Source organism: Mauremys mutica, chromosome 3 (assembly GCF_020497125.1).
Source record: "Mauremys mutica isolate MM-2020 ecotype Southern chromosome 3, ASM2049712v1, whole genome shotgun sequence".
Lineage (NCBI taxonomy): Eukaryota > Metazoa > Chordata > Testudines > Geoemydidae > Mauremys > Mauremys mutica.
The window spans coordinates 69,962,335-69,980,877 of NC_059074.1; the positions used below are offsets into that span (position 1 = coordinate 69,962,335).

Genomic DNA, 18,543 nt, shown 5'->3' on the forward strand with positions numbered 1-18,543 from the left:
CGGCTCCCCGGGAGGGGGGCTGGCGGCTCAGGGCAGGGGGGGAGAGGGGCGCAAGGTGGAAGTTTCGCCTAGGGTGCGAAACTTCCTTGCACCGGCCCTGGTCCCAAGAAATGTGGTTTTGCGAATAGATAAGAATGATATATGTTGATTTGTAAGCAAAGATAAGTAGCGCACTGATCCTCATAACTTTGCACAACAGATTCTAAATTTAATTAAAAAAAAACCTTGCACTTCCCTCACCTTCTTAGACAAGCCTTAGTTACACAATCTGCTGTCAGTTTGTACTGCCAGAGCACTGCCAAATACTCCATTGCAGGCCACAGCTGAATCCTACTACAGAGCTGGATTAATGAAGCAGAGTCTAACTGACTGGAGACAGTGTCTTCAGTATGAATCTCTTCTCGATGCCCAAGCTTAACTCCTCCTGCTTTCAGGTATGAACACTGTAAATTCACAAACGTCCTTAATTCACCTATAAAATGGGGGATAAAAAGCACATGAATGCACATAAACACATATTTATCAATTAACAGTCCAAGCAGCAAATCTGAAGGGAACTGCTCATTCTCACAGATACAAATGAGAAAGAAAAATTTCTGGATGAAATAAACATAAGATAGATGTTCTGACACTGTGCTTCTGACTGTACTTGACTGTCACATATAAGGCAAATTATTTACCTGGATTAACATCTTCTAAATGATTAGCTCTGAGAACCAGACCCTTGGCCCGCAGCAGTGCTTTCTTTATTTCCCATCCAGTGGCAGCAGTTTTCAGACAACAGATTTCGTCCTGCCATCTGCTTTCTCCAAAGGCAGATCTCATCTCCAGGATGTTGAGTGCTTTGCAGAGTTCTTTCAACTGAGCAACAGACTCCACCACCAGTTTATCCTGCAAATGTAAAAAAAAACAAAATAAAAAACCCAAGAAAAGATATTTAAACAATCAATAGTTTTGTTTCAAAGGTTATAATGACATAATGAACACGCTCAATGGCCCACTAACATTGTGCTCATGCTTTCTAAATCAGAGTGCTTACACATGCAAATAGTGTGCAACTTTATGCACAACGTAACACCAATTCTTAATGCTTCATCTCCCTTATGTTTTCAATCCAACATTACAAAGATGGGTATGTTGAGGTAACTGGCCAATGGATTAGTATTTAAGATTCGGTTTGTGTAAATTGGAAAAGATAAATACAATTATTAAAATGTTGTGAAAATTAACACGTTCATCTCTCGCTGATCATCAGGCATGTACTACGTGTTAACAATTGTATGACAGTGTGTTTACAAAGACATGCCTGGAACCATCTATGCTGCATTGACACTAACTAGTTTATACTGTTAAGTCTTTCTACACCCTGCTTTGAAAATGTACCATGGTGCTTTTCATATTAGCTCATTCCAATAATGCATTAGCTGCTTATGGAAGTTTGGAAGGATGGACTCTCCTTCCCCAAGCAATTGAATACTAGTCAATCGAATGCAGAATATGCCTCGTAATCTAACAACTGAAGAGGTAGCATCACCTGTTCAGTGGTTAGTGCTGCCATCTCTCTCTAAAGAAGCGAGGTGGGGAACAGTGCAGAAGGCAATTTTAAACGGCAGCTCTCTAAATCAGGGTTTCTTAAATTGGGTTGCCAGAAAGTGTCAAAGGAGGCTCAGTGAGGGGGAAAGAGGGCAGGGCGGGAAAGGCTCTCACCGGCGGCAGGAAGCGGAGAACCACGGTTGGGAGCTGGTGGAGTAGTGCGGGCTGGGGCTGGGCTGCTCCACTTCCTGCCGCTGCTGATGAGTAGTGGGGGTGGGGTGGGGGGGGAGGATCCCTTCCCCCAAGCTCCCTCCACCAAGTGACACGGCTGGGGTCGGGGCGAGGGAAGCGGACCAGGCTGCTCCCAGCCCCCCATTAATCCCCCAGGCCACTCTGGGCCTGTGGGGCCCCCAAAAGTGGCCCCCCACAGCTCCTGCCTCCTAGACCCAGGAGGGGTGGGGGTGGGGAGGGAAGCCGGGGGGCTGCGTAGGGCACCCAAATGGTTAGGGACGGCCCTGCACAGGGTCAGCTTCTGCAGCTCCAGTCCCCTGGGGCTGGCTGGGCTCAGCTTTCTGCTCCAGGCACTATAATCTGGTGCATGGGATCCCAGTGCTGCTCAGGATTGGCCCAGTCGCCTCTTCATCATTCTGACAAGGGGCCAGACAGCCCAAATTTGCGCGGTGGTGCTGCAATCCTATACGTCAAGTTGCAATGTCACTTTCACAAATTTGGCCCAGCCCCCATCACAAGGGCTGAGCCAACCTGAGCAGTGCTATGATCCTGGAAGTCACAACACCCGCAGCGGGGAGCCAAGCCCAGCCAGCCCCAGAGGATAGGTGCAGCAGAAGCCACTAGTCTGGTATACAGAGACTATTTATTTAATACTTATTTACTTCTTATTACATTACTGTGTATATTATGTATTGTGATTAAGAAATATTTGGTAAACCATGTTTTTTGTACTAAAGATATTTACAGGGTCGCAACAGACCATCAAAGTTTACAAGGCCTGAACCAAAAAAGATTGACAGCCACTGCAGGAATCCTGATCATTGAGTACTATCAGTGTGAATAGTTTGGGTATATGACCCATTCAAGGGAAGTGAGGGTGAGGCAGAAGTTAGATTGAATGAAGGCAGCCAAGTAGGAACCAGGGGTAAATTTTTAAATTTTTTTTTTTTTTTTAAAGTACCCGACTTTCAAATCCCGCTTTCAAACATGATGTTGGCCCCAAGGCCCAAATTTTTAGAAGTATTTAGGCATTACGTTGTAATGTATAACTTATTTGGAAGCCTAAGTCTCATTTTCAAAAGGAATTTAGGTGCCTAAATCAGTTACACGTGGCACAGAGGAGCACAGCAGTGCCTAACTACCTTTAAAAATCTGGGCCCAAGGGCCAGATTGTAAACCTAAAGATATAGATAGATGACTACCAGGATTGAAATCAATGCGAGTTAGACACACTAGGTACTTCTGAAAATTCCACCAAGCACCTACTTGAATCTTTACATGCCTTCGTGCCTAAATACCTTCTTGCCTTTCGAAAGCTAAGACCTACTGACTTTCAGTAAAGTTAAGCTTCTAAGTGCCTATATCACTTCTGAAAAGGGGATTTAGGTTTACTTTTTAAGTTAATTCTTTCAGCAGTTTATCCTTTTATAGAAGGCCTGGAGGTAAAACTGTCAACTAGGCCGAACACTAAAATCTACCAACAATGGTTTGGTTTGAAAAGGCACGATGCAGTTCACACTGGGGGTGTTGTTCTGCCTAGTCTGAAATTCACAAATATCCAGGACTACTTTACAGCAGAAATATCTCCATACTCATGCAACACCCTAAGCTGTTTGCTGAAGAACTGCTTCTCTGGACAACCCATCAACAATGTTGTTACTAATTTAGACAGCTGATATATTTCAGAAAGAAATTTGTATTAAAAAAAATGTTAAAATTAGCATTAGTCATTCTTATGAATCCAGGGAAATCAGCGTGCCTATTTATTGGCGTGGGAAATGAGTATAATAGTACAAGACCCCTAAAGAGATTTGCTGCGAGCCTTAAGGAATGTTTGTGATGTACTTCGACATCCTTGAAAGCAAGGTGCTATAGTTGTCCAAAACATTCTGTTACAAATGGAATAATGTACCTTGAAAGGAAGAGGTCTCCCAAGAGACTTCTGCAGTTTCTTTACACCAATAGAAATACCAGCAGGACTGGCCAAACAGCTCTGAATCTGCTGTGAAACAGACTGAATTTCCTTGGAAACCCTTCAAGCAGAAAGAAAATAAGTTTTCAAAAAGTTCAAGAGGGTAAAGGCAAAAGGACATGCAACAAGAAACTTCCATTTTTTGGTGGAGTATAGGAGAAAAAAGTGTGCTGGAGAAAATTACATATAGGCACATCTTCACTGAGGATGGGGCCAATGCTAAGAAACATCAGAAGTTCTAAAACAAGCTCATTCAGCTAATACACTTGTGCTTGCAGTGAGAGTGGAACATAACAAACATCAATACCTGTGCTTACAGAGTAAATGAATCTTATCAGTTTTGGCTGGTGTATTTTAAAAAGAATGCTAAACTAACTGTTTAATATGGCCACATACGTAGCAAAGGGGCCCTGGGGGAGAGGAGGGGGCACCCTTCCAAATAGTTGCATTATGTGTGAGCTAAACAACCTACTTCTGCTGCTCATGTCCAGTTAGCATCTGGGGAATTCTGTTGATTAAATGCTTCATAACCCAGTGCCAGTGAAGCGATAGGAGTGCCAAGCCTGGAGAATCCACCGTCAGAGTGTCAGATGCTGCCCAAAACCGGTCACGCCATAGCAAGCAGTAGAAGATCTATAGGCAAATCAGGAATGTTATAGCCTTCCCATCTCTGAAGCCTGGCATATTACAGTATATCTTGCATTGTAGTTGGGGCACTGATGTTCCTAACTCTGCTGCTCTCATAATTAGACAATATTATGTTTTAAATCAAGAGATCTGTCCTCCACTGGCTTACCTACGTGTTCTAAAAATATTAGCAACTGTAGACTCCATTGTTAACTGATCCCCATCAGTGTATGAAACAGAGCACAAAGCAAGATGGACCTCCTTCAAGGATTTTACAATCTAAATTAGATATGGACAATACAATTCAGACAACACACCAGATGAAGAAGGTATAGCTTTAAAGCAACAAAGTTATTGCTGGAGATTACCTTTAAAAGGCTTTGTTGCAAGAGGCTTTAAAACAGAATCTAGATGGAGGGGGAAACTGGTACATTATGGGAGAAGGAATTCCAAGTATACAAAGTGGCATGGAAAAAGGAGAGGGCAAGAGAGAGTGAAAGACACAAAGGCTATGTTAAAAGACTATGTTAAAAGGGAGTTTGGGGGTGTTAAGTAAGTAGAAATGAGAGCAGAGATGTAAGAAGAAATAGACTTGTTCAGGTATGAGAGGATGAGAAAACTGAACTTGATGTAGAAAGCGAGAAGAAGCCAGTGAAGGGATTTGACGAGTGGCATGATCTATGTGGTGGGAAATTTTAACAAAAGCATTTTGAATTGTTTGAGGTGAAGGGAAGAGTTGATATAAAAGGAAGTAATGAAAGTATGTTGAAAACCTACACGTTATCTTAGAACAGTGGTGTTTAACCTGTGGTATGCAGATCCCTAGGAGGCCGCAGACTATGCTTACGAATTCCAAAGGTGTCTGCACATCCATTTGAAAATTTTTAGGGGTCCGCAAATGAAAAAAGGTTGAAAACCACTGTTTTAGAATAAAGAGTGGTGGATAATGGACACAACAGTTTACTATAAATTTGCAGATCAGCTTAACCCCTTATACCTGACACCATATAAATCATCACATTCAACATTCTAACCACAACCCTGCCGTTTATGTCAGAGTCCATGGGACTAAAAATGGAGAAGCTCCTACAGAATTCTGGATCCTAAATAACTGTAGTAAGAGCAATTTAAAAACTCGACTCACCTCATGCACACTGTCATCTGTTAAGGTCACTTGAGAAGACTTCACCCAGTGCAACATAAAGGCATCCCAAAGTTCAAAGAAAGCGGCAAGATTGGCCACAATAGCATGTGGAAGAGAGTTATAACTTCCTGGATCTTGATTTAAAGATTAGAACAAAAAAAAAAAAGGGGGTAAAAGATATAATATTCCATCTACACAAAGTAACAGAGAAGAGTTAATCTCTGGCCACCATATCTCCCGGTTACTGCCATCGCTGCTTGAAAACTTCAGTTTTTACTTGCGTAACTACATATTTCCTCAGTATCTGCAGCATTCCCTTTTACTTCTAAGTAGGTAGGATAGGGAATACTGCAAATATGGAGGCAACACTGGTCAGTCAACTAAAGGCAATTGTGAAGTGAAAGTCATGTTGTGACCGACTTTCTTCTGAGGTGGAATTCAAACTGTAAACTGATAAAATTGCAGGACTGAAACTAAGTTTTTCCTGATATAAAAAAATCCACTAGCCACAGATCCCCTCTCTTTCCCTTTATTACATGCAGTTTAATTTCTTCTCTGCTCGGGGAGCTAAATATGGCCAGTGAGATCATGTGCCACCAGCAGTGAACAGTTTGTGTGTATGTTACACTGGGAAAGTTCAGAAAAAGGAATTCTTCATATATAATCAATGATACCATGACAAGAAATAAATTGTCAATTGTGGAAGTGAAAGCATCACAGATCAAAAAGGTAAGACCTAGCAGATTAGCTACACAGACCCTCCTCTCTTTTCATTTGTCATTCTACTTCTCATCTGGCCATCAAGTCAACTTATTGCAGTTTCTCAGTGATCCAGAAGGACAATGGTCTTTAGATCACAGAACAAATGTAAGTTTTGATATTTAGTCAGTTTTTGCCCATGCATTCTCTGGAAAAGCACAAACAAAATTAAACCTGCTCAATGCAGTTGGCTCAGCAAAAATACAGAATACATGATTAAAAATCCAGCAGGCAGAGTAAATGCCAATCTTTACTAACCCAATTTTACAACATGATGCTGTATTTAATAAAACAATTTAAATATCAACTTAATATCAACAATACTAGTGCCAAAAAGTTGCTATATAAGACACTGATTGGTGTTTGTCATCAAGTCTTTCCACTTAAACTACAAACGCACATTGCTCCTGTTGCAAACCAAAAGGAAGTGGAAAGTCTGAAGAAGCTTTACTCCTCTCCAATTTCCACTAAACACCCTTTTTATAGCAGTTACCAATGAGGGCATGCAATGTCACTCTCTGTACACACATATATATTTGTTTAGGAGAGGGAAATTATCCACACATACTCTACTCTACTAGAGGGGCGTACCTACTCTACTAGAGTAATATTTTATCTTGCTATAGCTCTGGTCTGCATGCGTTACATAAATGTATAAAACTTTCATACATACAATGGGCAGTATAAAATCATGCTTGGGGTAACTGAGCTTTTGTAACTGAATCCCATCGAACATAACTATTTTTTTCTTATTCATTAAACATATTATGCAGTACAAGAAACAATGAGATCATCAGTCCTACCTTTATGGAACTCTAGAGACATTCTTAAGGCACTAGTTCTCAACTTTTTGCTAGTAATCAAGTTCTTCTCAGTATAGCTCCTTTTTTCCCGGTCAAGAAATAATATTGCCCTGAATTAAAAACAAAATAAAGGTGTTAGGAGAAGTCGGACATGACCAGCGGAAAAGCCTCTATACCATATCGGGGAGGGTGGAGCATATTAGGAGATTTGATATCTCAGTACTAACTATCTGAAGCGAGAATCAAAGGTCTGAACAGTGACATGTCAGATAGCTTAAATATGGCCTGCAAAGGATGTTAAATTGAAATTTCAATTTTTAGACTTTTCCTGGAACACAAAAAATATTTTTCTGTCTATTCACAAAGGAAAAGGTACTCCGCAATTATGCTGCAGAATCCATGCAACTATAGGTGATTATGTGGGAAGCTAGCATTTGCCAGGTGGCAAGAACCATCTTTTTACTCTGAACTCAGTTTTACTTTATGACTTGCCCATTCACCCCCTTTTTTATTTAAATGAAGAGCAATACGGGAAAGGCAGCCTAGTTCCTTCCCTCCCTACAAAAAGGTGTTTTGAGTCTGAAGTCAGTAGCATCACAGAACCACTCCCATGCTTTCTGCTTCTTCTCCTGGTTCTATTTTTTTTTGGGGGGGAGGGGGGGGGCAGTGTTCCAGAACAACTGCTGCTAAACTACCACGTGCTCTTCCCTTATGCCATCAGCAGAGGGGCAGCCTCCAGCCTGTCTGTAACCCAAGAGCAAAAGCAGGGGCTGAAGATTTAGATTTTCAAATGTTACAGCCAAAAAACCCAAGCCTAGCGTTTTAGACCTTATCTGTCAAAATTTAAGCAAAATGCTCAGGAGGAACATTAGCAATAATCATAACAGCGTTGGCTAGAATCACAATGTAAACTTCATAAACCACCAGGCTTCCACTCTGCATTTTTCTTAACCCACCGGTTTGCTACAGACATCAGAAGGACAAAAAGCTGATCTGTGTGTTCCACTTCTGTGTCAAAGTTCATTGAATTTCTAACGACATTCAAAAACTGCATATTCCATCTTGGATCCAGTGGCATCACGTGTTCATCTGGTAAGGCAAGCAGTTACAGAGAAAGATAGTGTTTTGCTAAATGAAAATGGTATTGCTTTTCTTTCTCCACCCCTCCAAGAAATAATTACGGATTCCCATAAATGTAATGAGAGAGACCACTAGCAGAACTGGGGTATCACCAACTGCAATGGACAATTTCAGCATGCAAATAAGACTCATGAGGTCAGCTATTCTTTCAACTATTTATTAATTTTGGGGATGGGTTAATGCTCCAGTGCAGCCATGTGAGAGGAAGAAAGGTACAACGGGAAAGCCCCTTCCCACAGAACACCCATGTGGAAGGCAGCAGTAATTTGACTGTAGGCTGTGGAAGCACAGTGATAAGTGTGAGGTGGTCACTGGTTAGGGCACCAGGCGGGCACTTCAGATACAGATTCAGTTCCCTAATTCACCACAAACTTCCTGTGTGACCGTGGGCAAGTCACTTAGTGTCTGTGCCCCAGTCCCCATCTACAAACTAGGGATAACAGCAATTTCCAATGCTCCAGAAAGTTTCTGCCATCCCAACAGGCATGCCTTACTAAGGCATAATACTCCCAAGGAGGTGCACTTCCCGGCCTCGCCCTGCACAGCTCTAGATTAAAGCCGTTTCCTTATCATTCTTTTGAAATCTATCCATTCCTTTGTCCGTGAATTCCTGTAAATGCCAAATGTTAACCTGAGACACAAGGTGGGTGAAGGAATATCTTTTATTGGACCAACTTCTGTTGGCGAGAGAGACAAGCTTTCGAGCCACACAGAGCTCTTCTTCAGGTGTGGGAAAGGTACTTGGAGCATCACAGCTAAACACAAGGTGAGCAGACTGTTTAGCATAGGTAAGTAGCACATAGTCTAGACAGAGGATCATTCAAGGTGGAGTGGCCTGTTACCCTAACATACTAACCATGTTTTTCAACATTACCTACTTCCAACCAAGAGAATGGTACAAGAGTAGCACTCTCCATGGTGCCACCCATGTACTGTATAACCACTTTCAAAATATTTCAGAAGGAACCACACTTCAATTTAAGGCTAATTCCAGTGAACTTCACAATATTTTGCATATCACCAATCCACCCAACTTGCAAGTTCCACTTTCAGAATCATAATGCATAACTATTTTTGTTAAGCAGATTTTCCCAGAAAAGCTGTGACACATTCAGAACACAATCTTCCTGCAGTCTTCACTCTTTTAAAGAAAAAACAAGAAGCACAAATGACTGGGGGGACGTGTGGGAGGAGGAGAAAGCAAAGGTACCTGTCATGTTTGGCTGTAGCAACTTGATCACATTACTGATTGCAGCAGAGTGAGGACTGGAGTAGAAACTATTCAGCGATGCAGCACCAGCTTCTAGTTGAGTGCGCACTGAATCTGTAGGTGAGAACAATAGTTAGGAGTGTTTAGCTTTGAAGGTACAAAGCATAGTTAGTCAACAAAAACACTCAAGATGTGCCAGCCAAAATCTCCTCTGCCCAGTTAAGGGTTGCCCTCTTTCTACACTAACTACAGATAGCAGATCAGTCTTTCAGAAGGCCCATAACAGTGTGCACTTCAGCAATCTGATCTCAATCAGCTTCAGATTGCCTAGTCTTGATTGTCAAACAGATAAAGCAGTGTACGTGACAGTCACAACACAAGAAATCGACACATGGGAATTTCCATTTACTTCTACGATTTTTAGGGTCTGGTTTTCAAAAGTCACTGCAAGTTATGTATCCAACTCCCATGGATTTATTTATTATCTATCACTGATGTTTTCTACAGAATCTAACTTTCAGTCAAATAATTTTCTAGACATTTGCAATATTTTCTGGTTACAATTTCAGATTACAAAAATTTTATTAAGATCTTAAAAAAAGTGAACAGTACAGAGTTTAAGCATAAAAGTTTCTGGTTATCAGGGAATAACATACAGATTATCGAGGGTGCAAAGTTTGGTTTAAGATCGGGTGGCATAAGGAATACATAATCTGTAATATCCCCGATTGGGGGTAAAAGGTTGATGGGTCAAAGTACAGACATTGAGATATGAGGGTATGAAGTTCATAAAGTGGCTATGTTCGGGTGTGGAGTATAATTAGTGGATATGATGATGAGGATGGATTGACCCTCTAATACACACATTGTTGTCTGGAGAAAAATAGCATCGAGAGTGTGAATCCTATCCATTGCAATGTGATATTAATGAATACTGGGATTTTCAAAAGATCTTAAGGGAGTTAGGTACCCAAATCCTATTGAGCATTTAATTCCCTTCAACTGGGATTTTCAAAGGAGCCTAAGTCTTTAATTATGATGATCAATTAAATGCCAGCATTGTGAACTATTACACTGGTGACAGTCTTTGCAAGCACGCACAGTTATGTGGCTTTCCCCTGTGGTTGTATGTTCCATTCATGTGAAAGGCTGCAAGGTTTAAATATCCAAATACTCTAGAATAATTTGTTTTAATCTAGGAGGGGTTGGCCATATACTAGCATTTTCAGTCTCAGGTGGCTTCTGCAGGCAAGTGACACAGCTTGCTTGTTGCTAGAAACACTCTAAATTATCTGTTTCAATTAAGCAAATCTAACAAATTAATTTACAAAAAGCATTTCCAAGCCTACGATAATTAAACTGGTCTATCAAATATTTATTGCTTTTTGGTCTGCAATGCATGCCTCCTTCCCATCTAACACTCACTATTTTGAGTGGTTACACATCACACAATCTCAGGAAAACTCCAGTTTCGCAGAGTTTTTCCAGCTGTCCTGCTAATTTATTTAAGACTAGGCAATCTGTAAACATAATTGCATTATTGTACAGTTTTTACTGCTGCTGTGAAGGAAAAACAATGGAGAGAATTAAATCAGTCTGTGGTAAGTATAATAATTAAGAATAATACCTTGTGGTAGATTCTTGGTTAAGTGATTAAGCCATCTAACTCTCAACAACCAATCCTGATTGGATGCCTTTTCTATGAACAATTCAACAGAAGTAGATAGGACTTCAATTTCATCTGTCCAATAGGCATCCATCTGAACAGTACTGAATCGGAGACTCTCTGAATTAGTGGATTGCATAACTTTCTGCAAATCTTGCAGCGTAAGTGGTAGTGTTCTGAAATGAATGAAAATAATTAAAGATAAATACGTGAAGACTAGAAAAAACCCTCTGTAATTCCAAAATGAGTCAATTCTCAAAGTCAAATTACTGATAATTACTATGTAAAGTATCACCAAATAACCTCCACAATTTATGCGAACAGTCATTTTTGCCCCAAGCGGGTAACTATTTGAAAATATCCCTATTTTCCAAATTCACGTAGCTTTTGTTTTTAATAGAAGCTTATCTGGATTTTTAAATCCACTTTCCCATTTTTAACCGAGTTTGAGATGTCTACTACCAGCAACTCAGTATTAAGGTTACTTCATACACACACATGACAAAGCATGAAGCTTTACAGGACAAATTACGACTGAGTCCCTGCACCAAAGAGTCCACCATGTAAGAATACAGGTAAGGATGGAGGGGAGAGGGGAGAGCAGAGGGGAGAAGGAAAAGAGGACACAGGAGAAAAACAATGTTCCTTTCTGATTTTCAGATTAATATTTAATTTCACTATGAACTTCTATGCCTTGCTCTGCCACTGACTTGTCACATGACATTGTGCCTCAGTGCACCTAAAGATTTGCATAGGAAGGAACCATCCCTGCCACCAGGAGTTTACAATACAAGTGAACACTAACTGAGGTTTTGCTTCAAGGTTGTGAAAATTTGAAAAATTGGGTATGAAACTGACTAGAGGAGCTCTTTCCTCTGCCCACAACATGCAGGACTCAGATCTGGCAGCTCCATTTGGATAAGGAGCTCAAAATTTGACTGTTCATCTGAAGCTACTGGACCAAAATCTCATAAGGAAATGTTCTCAAATATCAAGCAATCCTCTTTCTGCCAGTTCAAAAGGAGTGTAAGAACCTTTTGTGGTTATTTCTGTTTCTGGATGAAACCACAGAGTACAGAGCAGTGCTAGTATATTCTAACCTAAAGTATTAGCCACACAGTTTTGAACTTCAAAGGGTTTGGATCCAAAATGTGTTGGGACAGTTCTTGATTGGACTTATTTGTGCATCTCCAAGGTTGACATTTACTCTATGCTTTAGACCTGCAATGGTCTCCTCCATTCTGACACAGGAGGTTTCTAGTCTTCATTCAAACCCTTTCTTATAGGCTCTCTCTTTTCCACTATGCCCAGCAACTAACACTTCAGAGTAAGAATGTGGGCACCCACCTGCCTAGTGTCAGGATATTCAATGTATTTATTAGACTACTTAAACTGTAAGGTAGATCACTAGGTCAGGGCAGAAAAAACTGTGTATACTATTGGACCTTAATTAAATTAATTTGTAGGAAAACTGGGGCAGGGCTGGGGAAGAGAATGAAAAGATACTTAAAATCTAGGATGACTTGCCTTGCCCATTTCTATATAAAATTTATAATTCTGAATATCTTAATCCAGATAAATCAGAACAAAACAAAACAGATATTGAGGGTTCAGAGTAAACGTAAAAAGTTAGCCACACATCCCTGACAGAAGAGCATTGTGGTGACACCATTTACTGATAGTGGGAACAGTAACAGAGTGTTAAACCTGTATTATTTGTTGCTCATTCTTTAACCAAAAAGTGTCTCTTGCCCACCTGCTGTTTTTCAGGCTCAGTCTGTTCAGACAATATGCTAGGACCTGTCCGTCACTCTGGACTGTAGAAAGAAGTGAGTCTTCAGCTAGAAACAGACCTGTAGGTAGAGAGTCTGGCCACAATCCCATTGCTAGCAGGGAGTCACCCCAAGTTTCATGGGAAGTCAGAGCTGAAACATGCTTCATTACCAACTCCAGCACAAGCTAAAACAGAAGACATAGAGCAATTCAGATTATGTATTCAAACATGCATTCAGATACTACTACTCAGGCAGGGTTTTAATTAAGAATATACATAATCTTACTTTGTTATAGATTTCATACCAAAAGATCCCAAAGCACTTCAACCACAACTGAGACATATGACACTCAGCTGCTCTTAACAGCACATAATAGTGAACAGTAAGATAGGAAGCCAATACCACCATATTCAGGTGGAACTTCAGGCTGACAGAACAATTCCCCCAGGCTGTAATTTGGCCAGAGCTACCACCTCTAACTTTTGCTTGAGGAGACACAGAATGTACATAATAAATTAACAGACCTCACCTTTAAGCCTCATCTTAAGAGACAATGGTTCACACTGAAGAAGTGGAGTAAGGAGGCTAGAACCAGCTGGATTTCCCTGCTGGGGAATTACCTAGCACACAGGTTCAGATTAAATGCCCTAACCTACTGCATGCTCACATGACCTCTACTGCAACCCCAGTTTTAGGGGAATGCCAGTGGGCAGGAAGAATGCGTCATGGAAGGCAAAACTGAAGTGCATTGTATACTTCAGCCATTGTGTGGCACAGAAAGGCCTCTTGGGAAATCACTGCAGTATGGGTTAAATCAGAGTCTTCCCAGGGGTACTCCAGATTACACTGGGCCAAAGAACCCCCTAGCACCCACAGAATCCAGGAAGTGTGAAAGCAGTTTAAAACTACCTTTTCTCTGCTCTCCATCAGGCAGCGACTCTTGACAGGAGCAGCTCAAAATTGGGGCCTGAAACTCCCAAGAGCACAATGGTCTCCAACAGCATACAAGGGCCCTTCACAGGACAGAGCACTGCTTTCAGAATCACCAACCCTCCTCCTGGCAGCATTCCTTTCTAGGCATTTCGATATTGTTGTCCGTTTGTGAAAAAACACAATACAGTTTTAAGGAGAATGATATATTTACCTTTTGGTTCATCTGGGACTGCTGTGAACGGACATACACTTCCCAGCAAGCTCTGTAAAAACTCTTCGCTAAACCAAGGCCTCGACGCAACTGTTGTACAATTAGTGTAGCAGCATGAATCAAAGATGACAATGACAACACAGAACCTGAAAAGGCACAGAACATTAATATCAGCCAGTCATTTTTGTAGAATATTCCAGATGCTTTAATTTGCCAACATCCTCCCTTCTGACCATGCTCACCTGCTGGGGACACACACTATCATTCTATAGTGCCTTGCAGCAGAGCACCCAATATTAATGAATTATGCCTTGCATCACCCCCAGGCGAGGTAGCAAATATCCCCATTTTACAAGCGGAGAAAATGAGATCAAGTTAAAGTTAAACGGAGCATCACCAACTTAAAAAATCACTTTTTCCTGTAAATGATTATATCTGTTACAAGACAGACCTAAAATTACAGTATCTGAAAGAGTAGAGAAATGTCTATTTTTTCCTAGCTATTCAGTGCATTTACTAGCACTCTGTACAGTCAATCTCCCTGCCTCGGCTATATGGTCACACTCAAGTTTCCCATGTGTCTATCATGCAGCCACATGGAAAAAGACTCTTTAAAATGTGATTGTAAAACTACAAAAGCACACCTGCTTTAAATACCAGGCCTAAACTTAAAATCTAGACAATATTTTTAAAAAGTTAAGATGATCGTGTCATTTTAAGTGACTCGGCAAAGGTCAAACATCAAGTGGCAGAGCTGGGAATAGAAACCAAATTTCCAGATTCCCAGTTCTTCTCTTTCGGATGATCTCTTTCCACAGAGTTACCCAGTGAGACGAATTTTTCCATGCTAACTGAATTAATCCCAGCCTAGACAGAATGTAAATATAACTCATTCTTTATTAAATTATACTTATAGTTCTTATAAAAGACTTCACTGACAAAGGATATAGATGTGTTGCAGACATGACATACTGGTCATGCAGAAGGAAATTTAAAGGAGTACAAAGGACCACCACCCCACTTTAGCCTTTACCATCGGGCTTGAGTGATACAAGAGCCTTGTGCAAGTCTTTTCTCCTGTGTTAACTTTGAACCAGAATAAGTTTATTGTCATTCACAATCCATCTTCCCTCCCAGCTACCCCTCCCCCACACCCCATCTGCAGACTCTTGCACAATTCATACCAATGTAAAGAGAAATCATAAGTGTGTGCTGGGTTCTCTTGAGCTTTATAATTCACACCTAGTCCTTGAAGAGTAGAAATGAAAGAAAAAACCTAATTATACTAAAAGCATCTGCCTCTCTACTTTAACTGGACATAACGCACATTGGAGGGACCAAAATACTCCAGTCTTAACATTCAGTGCCAAGCCTATGGCCACACAAGATATATAATGCCCAGATAGGGAGTATTTACCAAACTGTTAAGAGGGCTTGTCTCACCTGCTATAGTTTCTTTAGTTTCTGAATGCACAGCCATGAGTGCATCACATACACTATCTCCCAGTAAGCCCAGTCCATGCAGCAACACTTTCATGTCCAGATTGTCCAATAAATTCCCATCACTTTCCCCAGGAATGTAAATCTCAATCCCACGGTTCCTCATGGCTCTGGATATTTCCCCATGAAAAGGATCCATTGAAAGGAAAAGCCTATTAAATATGCAGAACAGATTAATAAAATAATTAAGAACTCACTTTAGAACCACTAAGTTTGCTCTGCAGAGAATGCCACAGCAAATACAATAACCAGTTAAATCATGCTAATAAAAGGTTAAATACTGAGGAAAGAGAGGTTACCTCCCTTCCAGAGTTCTCAGAGATACGTGATCCCTATCTGTATTCCACACGCATGCACTCCACATGCCTGAAACTGGAAGATTCTTGCTAGTAGCGTCCATTGGTCAGTACCCGTGCGCTCTCTTTGTATTCTGAAGTACACAGACTTATAGACTTTAAGGCCAGAAAGGACCATCATGATCATCTAGTCTGACCTCCTACACATTGCAGGCCACAGAACCTCACCCACCCTTGCAGCACACCTGTAATAGACCCATAACCTTTGTCTGTTTTACTGAAGTCCTCAAATCATTATTTAAGACTGAGGGTATAAGAGGCAGTGCGCAGACCACCCATCTCTCAAGTTCCTTCTCTACTACGATTCAAAGCATAGGGAAGGAGGGCTGGTAGTAGAATACAGACAGGGATGTCTCATCTCAAGAAACTCTGGTTATGGAAGGTAGGTAACCTCTCTTCTTCGAGTGCTGGTCCCTATGGGTATTTCACTGTGGATGACTGTCAAAACAGGACTCATGAAGGAAGAGGGTAAAGGATGCATCAGTTGAGGAGGCATGCACCAGGGCACAGTGAAGGTATGAATGGAACTCCATGTGGCTGCTTGGCATATGTAAACAAGAGGTACTCCCTGAAGTGAAGCTGACGGAGTGGGAGCACACATGGTGTGGTGGAGGAATCTCAGACAACTAATAACAGAGAAAGACACAACCCAAAATCCACTTAGTTTTTGCGATGAGCTTGCTCTCTCAGGCATTCTGCAAAGGCAACCAAAAGTCTGAGCGAATTCCTAAAGGGTTTTTTCTTTTTTTTTCTCTTTGAAGTTGAAATGGAGTCTCTGTTCCTCCTTGGTAGTGTGAGGCTTAGGAAAACATACATAAGGTTATGTACTGATTTACATGCAAATTGGAGATTACTTTGGGGACAAATTTAGGGTGGAGTCATGAGGAAACCATATCTTTATGGAATACAATGTAATGTTTCCTCATGACTCAACCCTAGTCCCACATACTAGAGACACAGGAGGGGTGAGGTAATATCTTATTGGACCAGCTGCCTTCAAGCTCTGTGTGGTTTGAAATTTTCTCTCTCTCACCAACAGAAGCTGGTCCAAAAAAAGATATTACCTCACCCACTTTGGTGTCAAAGTGGACTTTTCTACAATTACGCATATTTCTAATGCTGTTAGGATTGTAAGCAAGGATGAAGTCGATGATGAGATTTCCCTGCCAGGAAGAAGGGGAAGCAGTGGGGTGGAGAGGAAAACCCCCAAAGGGGAAAAACAGACTCCCCAAACCCTAACTATATTAAAACTATCTAATAAGATATGCTTTTGAACTATTTACAAGTAAAGTTGAAGGAAGAGTTTTGAGGACACTGGAGTGTTCCATCTCACACCATGCTGCAGTAAGAAGGAATTGGAGAAGTGGCCAGTCTGTACTGTCCCTTATAGCCTTGGTTCAGAACATGAAGAAACACAGTACTTAGGTGTGGACCAAACAGACATTACTAACAAGAATCTTCTGGCTTCAGGCGCATGTATACCCACAGTGGGCCAGCACTCAAAGAACTTACTTGAGCAGATTCCCATTGAACTCAGTGTGAGTTCAGTTTATGTAAGTTCACCTTAGCATTAGGACACAAATTTATGTTAACTTCCCTTTAAAGTTATTTGGATCAATTATATAAAGCACCCTCTGCCTCTATTCTGCCTTTCTATTTGGACAAAAAGAGGTGTTAAACCCATTCAGCAAAGACCAAAACCACAGGCAAATCCTCCTGTGGTCATATGTAATTTTAGATTTACTAAATTAACTCAAGTTCTACCCTTTTAAAATGGTGGCATATGACTAAAGGTTTCCCACCGCCCACCCTCTAACCAGACATTTTTGCTGCAGAAGGCTATTTAGATATGAAGAGATTTTGGAGGACAGTAGAAAACCATCTAATTGTAACAATGCTGGAGGTGCTTTGTGCCTTTAGAGCATTTAAATCACCACCACCAGTGTAATTTGTTTCTCAATCAAATCCCAACAAACATTTAAAGTAACTTCACAGAAGTACAGAAATGGAGCACCTGAAATTCGGATGAGGGGCAATAGTAGGGGTGGTGCCATCTATCACACCTCTCTCACTCATGGTAAGGACTCCCCCAGGTTCGAGTAGAGCATTCAAGCGGTCCAGCACTGATGGACTACATTCAAAAGAAAGTTTACATGAGTTTCAAGTCATCTTTCATCATCAATCCCACCATTAATCAAAATACAATAATTCAGAAATGAAGAGCTGAAGTGATAATCAAAGCAGTTGGAAAAGGACACAGTATCTAGTTACTAAAAATTATCAGACAAGAATTTTCTAAAGCTGAAAAAGTTAATGAAAGACTGAAGGGCCAAGTGAACTAGGGAGGTAAACAGAGGTTTATTGATTGAAGAAATTAAATTACTGGATGCTCTTACTTGCAGAAGTTGACATTGTCCATTAAAAGCCAGTCCCCAGACTGCAACGCCTGAATCAACATTCCATCAACCCATTCAAAAGTGCCATGACTGTTACCATCCACAGACTGAACAAGCTGCAGCCTGAAATGTCGAAATTCTTCCATCAGTCTCGAAAACTCTGAAACAGAACACATCTTGTAATCACTGCTTCTATTACTGGCCGAGACAGCCTTCATTTCCAGTGGAGTGACAAGCTAGTAGTTTACTGAGTAAACTAAACGAGTCACTGCTGGAGTTCACATTTC

The 18,543-nt window shown here is 41.0% G+C and overlaps 1 protein-coding gene across 1 annotated transcript in view; it reads right to left on the reverse strand.

The window, feature by feature from the left end:
• MDN1 (midasin AAA ATPase 1) overlaps positions 1-18,543 on the reverse strand; it is a 168,088-nt gene that overhangs the window by 54,076 nt on the left and 95,469 nt on the right. Inside the window, exons 44-57 of the mRNA XM_045010265.1 lie at positions 18,257-18,416; positions 17,875-17,991; positions 15,448-15,656; positions 14,005-14,150; positions 12,842-13,044; positions 11,047-11,261; positions 9,420-9,533; positions 8,026-8,158; positions 7,070-7,179; positions 5,508-5,641; positions 4,209-4,369; positions 3,677-3,797; positions 681-891; positions 241-472 (exon numbers count right to left, since the gene is read on the reverse strand). Of these exons, the coding sequence (XP_044866200.1) occupies positions 241-472; positions 681-891; positions 3,677-3,797; positions 4,209-4,369; positions 5,508-5,641; positions 7,070-7,179; positions 8,026-8,158; positions 9,420-9,533; positions 11,047-11,261; positions 12,842-13,044; positions 14,005-14,150; positions 15,448-15,656; positions 17,875-17,991; positions 18,257-18,416 (2,266 nt within the window). The remainder of the gene's footprint in view (positions 1-240; positions 473-680; positions 892-3,676; positions 3,798-4,208; positions 4,370-5,507; positions 5,642-7,069; positions 7,180-8,025; positions 8,159-9,419; positions 9,534-11,046; positions 11,262-12,841; positions 13,045-14,004; positions 14,151-15,447; positions 15,657-17,874; positions 17,992-18,256; positions 18,417-18,543) is intronic.